This window comes from Corapipo altera, unplaced genomic scaffold, assembly GCF_003945725.1.
Source record: "Corapipo altera isolate COAL_440 unplaced genomic scaffold, ASM394572v1 224, whole genome shotgun sequence".
Taxonomy (NCBI): domain Eukaryota; kingdom Metazoa; phylum Chordata; class Aves; order Passeriformes; family Pipridae; genus Corapipo; species Corapipo altera.
The window spans coordinates 1,450,285-1,456,128 of NW_020884959.1; the positions used below are offsets into that span (position 1 = coordinate 1,450,285).

The 5,844-nt window shown below is 43.7% G+C and overlaps 1 protein-coding gene across 1 annotated transcript in view; it reads right to left on the bottom strand.

Moving 5' to 3' along the window:
- Positions 1-5,713, bottom strand: part of TSHZ3 (teashirt zinc finger homeobox 3) — a 67,050-nt gene extending 61,337 nt beyond the window's left edge. Inside the window, exon 1 of the mRNA XM_027663918.1 lies at positions 5,457-5,713. Within this exon, the coding sequence (XP_027519719.1) occupies positions 5,457-5,496 (40 nt within the window). The 5' untranslated portion in view covers positions 5,497-5,713. The remainder of the gene's footprint in view (positions 1-5,456) is intronic.
- Between the last annotated feature and the right edge of the window lie 131 nt (positions 5,714-5,844).

Sequence of the window (5,844 nt, forward strand, 5' to 3'; positions counted from 1 at the left end):
TAAGGCTGATAAACCACAATTTGGGCGTAACTAAATTTAAAATAAAATACCAAACACACAGAGAAGAGGAAAAAAAAAAAATCAGACTAAAACACCTGATGTAGATTGTTTAGTAAATGATGCTGAAGTATTTCATAGATAAGATAACACACGATTGCTCAGCAACTATGTTATTTTTGGTGTTGTATCATAACCATACACACACATACACTCCTCCTTGACAATGCAACACTTCAGGCATCTGAATACCTGATCTACTAGCAGCATCTTGAAAACAGGGCCGTGTTAAAATTTGACAATCTGTACTTGGATTCTCCAGGAAATGGTCACGACACTGGATTAAAATATGGATTACTCCACCATAAAACCAGCAGTGCCAAGGTTTGTTCACAAAGATAACACGTAGATTACTTTACGTCCTGGCAAATTATTTCTTTTCATTCACTCTGTACTACCATATGTTTCTGCACAAGCGTGCACGTAGCACGCTTAAAAATGTACCCCACACTTCACCCTGAAGGTGATCTTTTCTATACAGTTTCCACTAATCCTGGAAGCAGGGCTGACAAAAAGGACCCACTCTAATCCTGCTAACTCACCCTAGCTTCACTGCATTTCCCATAACCCTGCAGCAGTCACAATTCATTCTAATCACTTTACAAAACAATCTTTAGTAAAAAGAGGAAAAATGCAGACTTGTAAGCCAATTTAAGAAATAACTGCTGATACATCAGTTATTGACTATTTCACTCCTGCTCATGATAGTGCTCAAGGCAAAACCGAGAACAAAATGACAACATCAACCGCACGCAATAAACTGTGGCCCAGGAGAGCACTGAAGCCCTAATTGACAGCTGTCAAGCTAATGGGAGAAATGGCAGCTGATTCTGGAAAATTCTGTTTTCCAGGCGGATATTCAGGGGAATCTATCAAGCCTTTTTATTTTTATGCCCCTTTTTCTTTTTTTTTCTTTTTTTTTTTTTTCATTTTTTGGATTTTTCCTTCACACTTTTCAGGGAAAAAAAAAAGAGAAAAAAAAAAAAAGCAGAGGACAGCCATAACTAATCATTTTGTCAGCTTGCTGCTAGGAAGAATCTCTGTCCAACAGAGAAATATGTGGCAGGTTTGGAGGCAAATAACATACCAAGGGCTGACACTGCAAGTACCTTTATAGGTAGTCTACTTTATCGCTACATTTACTTTTGGGGTATGTATGTAGTTGCAAGCAATTCCCATAAATTAAAGCGAGCATTCAAGTTCCCGAAGTCAGAGCTGCCTGGAAATCTGGTGGCACAACCTGCGTGCCATCTTGCATCTGTTTTCTGTGGCGCACCCCCAGCCCTGCTCTGGAGGTGCTGAGAACTGGCAGGAGCAATGAAGTCCCTGAGAACTGGAAGTGCTCCGCGTCTCTGAGAAATCAATTCCGTGTATTTCAATGTCCACGCTGACCAGGTGCATCTTTTGAATGTAAGCACAGAAGTTGTAAAGAGCCTAAAAAGCAGGCAGCAATCTCTAAGGTTTAAAGCATACTATACAGAAAATAAAAAATACCTTAGGCCCAGGTTTGTTTGTTTGCTTTTTTCCAGAGGCTTGAAAACTCGTGTGCAGTTGTCTGGGTCTTACTGTTTTATTCAATTTTAAAATAAATAACCAAAGTAAATGAGATCTCAACAAATCACTAGTTCCCAATCCCTCCCCAGAAGATACATATACAAAACATATTTAAGTTGTTTGTGTCAGTAGGAAGTACATTTTCTTGATCTTTTAAATAGGTTTCTAAAAAAGCTGCAAGTGAAAGCTATAATTTAAGGATAGATAATTACTGTTTGCATGAACAAGACTGGCCTCTATTAATACAGTTACCTTAGCTTCTCCAGACAGTAGCCTCTAACTAGTAAATACCTTCTTCCTCCTGACTTAAATGACAGAAGTCTTTGGAGCAGCAGTTTTGACTATTTCTTTCTTTTACAGGTGAGGAATAAAATTGCAGTCCCTGAATCTTCTTCCCAAATTTATCTATGATATTCACCTGAGTCTCTAAGAAAACAAAGTGAAATTATCATTTTTACAGATTCTTGATTCTCATAGACAGCTTTAGTCTTCCACAGTGTGGTGTTAACACTTGGGCTAGACATAAAGAATTTGTGCACCTGTCTGTTATGTCTGCGAGCTCTGTGCTGCTGAGAGTTCTTTGTTGTTGTTATTCTACTCCAGACCATTAAAAGGGCCCTAATTCCTATGACATGATTATCCAGGTACCAAAGCCCATTTGTCACCTGCAGCAGAAAATTGAGTTAATGCACAACTAAAGGCAACCAGGACTGTGTAATATCAACTTGATTACATCAAACTAGCTGCAAACCTAATTCTGCTGGATGACACTGCGTGGAGCTTGTCATCTCCAATCATTAAAGCTGTCAGGAATCCATCAGGTTTACAGCTAATTAGGTGAACACTAATGAAGCTGGCAAAACAACTTTTCTTTTTTTATGGCTGAGCGGACCTTTCAGTTTGGAGAAAAAAAATTCTCGAGTATTCTCAAGGTTGCTGGGGACTGGATTTCCTGAGTTACCAATCAGCAGACATCTTTAATTCTCCCCCACCACCACCTTTTTTTCTCTCTCAGTACCAAGCAATCAATTTGTCATCACTCTCAGTATGCCACAAAAGCAGTCATGAACCTTATAACTCGCAGCTCTCAAGCCAAAAAGGGGAAAAAAAAAGTTTCTTCTGTCTTAAAATAAAACGCCTCATACAGCTCACTTATTTATCTTCATGCACTTATCAACAGCATAAATGTTCTTGTTTTTTCACTCTTGTCAAATAAGTAGCCCTTCAGTCATTCTACATCCCCCATATCCATTAGGCAGAGGCATTTTGATAAAGTAAAGCCAAAGCTAGTGTATGGGAAAGAATGAAAGCACTCACTCTGCCAACTTCTGATTGACCATTAAGCTATTGATGAATGTGCCTGTCAGGAGAGAGACAATTAAATCAAATATGAAACAAAGTCGTTTTGACGGGTCATTTTGATAGAGCAAAACAATTCTTCCATCTCCTATTAGTCCTGCAGTCAAGTTTTTGTAATGAATATTTCTTAACTAACCTGTTATTTCTTAGTTGTTTTTTAAGGTGTTAAAAAAAAAGCCTTTGCTTTTACTGCTATTAGAAAAAGTAACATTTCCAATGTGCCCAATAAAACAGCATCTCAGTGGGAAGCAATTATACACAATACTAAATGTTTAATGTGGCTATCAAAAAGCTAAAAGTTTAAAGAGATTACACTTCTGCTAAATATGAAAGATAGATCGCACATCGTGGATGATTCACTTGAGAAAGGAGGGGGAGAGAGAGAGTGGTACAGGGAGAGAAAGATACCTTAGAATGTATGTTTAGTGCAGAAACATTTTCTTCCTGCCTATGGAGTGCCCAGGATATAGCAGAGTCGAATGTATCAAATACACAGAAGAGACAGATTTTGCAGAATTAAATTCATGTTACAGAATAGAATTTCCCAAGTATTAGGAAAAGTTCACCTTCTTATTTTTTTTAATGGTTATTTGATGACATAGGCCAGAAATGCAAAATATTATCATGAAGTGTTTGGCTATGATATTGTTTGCTAGATTGTATCACTACAGTACTGCGAAACTTCCCAAACTTTCTGGCTGTTTGTAAATCGAGTAAGACTGCTGGGAAGTCTATTTCTCTGTCTCAAAAGTACGAGCTGAACACATGTGTATGTCAGAGAAAAGAAGAAAGGAAACGTGGACATCGTTACTTACAATTTGTATTACTGCCCGAGCCCCTTGCTGTTTACTAAATTCAAACCACACCACTCGCAGAAGTTGTCAGAGCAGTGTGAAAGCACTGTCACATTTCTGGACGCCTGTTTTCTAACAACACCCTACACCAAGCTGCAGGGACTACCTGCTCCAAGTTGTCCTAAGCACAACCACAACTGCGCTGCCAGTAACGCTGCCAGAGCCTCTGGAAAACTTCCACACCGGTCTCTCAGGGCTGTTTCACCCTGGCCGCCCCAAAGCTGCCCCTCACCAGCCCCAGCCCTGTGCCTGCACCTCCGCCAACCCTGGGCCATGTGGCTCGGTGGCACCGCTCGCCAGGAGCCCCTCAAGTTGCACTAACAGAGAGTTGACAGGCCACGTGTGACGTCACCGAGTCTGGCGTTACCATGGCAAGTGATTTATTGATGTTTATCGGGAATGAATAGATCAAAGGCTGCCAGATGACAGGCGATCAATCAGACATCAAATCAAGGATGGCAACAGGCCAAGGAAACCTTTTCCAGCCCACATATCCCCAACTAAGGATTACTGTAAAATTATGTAGGGCTTTTCTTTTGCTGTTTTCTTTTCAATTTGGCTTTTCCAAAAAATACTGCTTAAGTTTAACAGGAGTTGACATTTCTGGCAAAAGAAAAACAAACCAACCAAACAAAAAACCTCACCAGCACAACGCCTAGAAAAGTATTTCTAAAAAGAAAAAAAAAATATGGAGGAAATTGTAAAGAAACATTTGCCAGTCATTTGACAATTCACAGACCTTTTTTTTTTTTTTTTTTCCTTGGGTTTACTTTGCAGCTTCTCATCTGGACTCATTAATAAGAAATCAATAGGATTAACAGAAGAGGCTACCAAAGAAAGTGACCAACTAGGCGGATCTGTCTGTCCGGCAGAGACATCTCCAGTGCAGTACAAGGGGAGGAGAGAAAAAGATAAAAGTTGGGCAAAGGAACCAGTTCTGGGCTTGGATCTTCAAGTGACACTGCAGACCTTCCAAATCACTTTGTCCCTGACACTTCATTCGCAGCGTGTCATGTATTTACACATACCCTATCTCTTTTTCACAGGAATTTTTAAAAAAAAAATTAATTAGAAAGAGTATTTTCCCTGGCTTTCACAAACCATTTGCCTGTGAGGGAACGGGATGTAGAAGAACGAAGAATACAAGGGAGAAAAGCAAAGTAGGTGCCAAAGTACGGGCTGGAAATGAACAAAATTCGCCTCCTTGCTTCCCCCAGCCCCGGAGTCACACCGACCATACGTGCCCGTGCAGTGTGTGCCCGCACACACCCGCCGGCCCCTGACTGCGTGTTGCCCCAGAACCGAGCCCGGGCGATGGCAGAGTCCGGAATAAATCAAAGTGGGCACCAAAGTGGGGAAAGGGCTTTCATACGCCCCCACCCAAGCAAACAAAAATAAATAAAATACCTCCAGTACCCCCCCCGCCCCCTCCGCCCCGGCGCTGTGCCTCCAGTCCGAGAGTTGCTCAGCAAAGCCCCCGGCACCGGCGGGCAGCGGGGCAGGAGCGCGGCGCGGAGCGGCGGCTCAGCCCGCCGGGAGCCGGTTATGAAAGAGACGGAGGGAAGCGGGAGGAGAAGCCAGCGGCCGCGGAGGGAAGGGAGAGAAGGGAAGGAAGGGAAGCGGCTCTCGTACCTGCTGCGCGCCGGGGCGCTTGCTGCTTCCTCCTCGGCATTGCTGGGCTCCTGCGGGCGCCGGCGGGGGGGGCAGCCGGGGCGCGGGGGTGGGAAGAGTTGCCTCAGCCCCAGAGATCCGGTGAGCTGCTCCAGCCTCGGCGCGAGGGCTGGGTCGGGGATATATTTTTTGTTGCTGTGCATACACGATGCCGAGTAGGAGGAGGAGGCGGCGGCGGCGGCGGAGGAGGCGGCACAGAGGAGAGGACAGCCCTGCTGCTGCTGCTGCTGCTGCTGCTGCTGGCAGAAGAGGGGGGAAGTTTGACAAATCGCCCCGGAGGAAGGAGGAGGGGAAGCCCCCCGAAGAGGTGTGCGGGCGGGAGGGCTGGGGAGAGCCCGCAGTCCCCCCC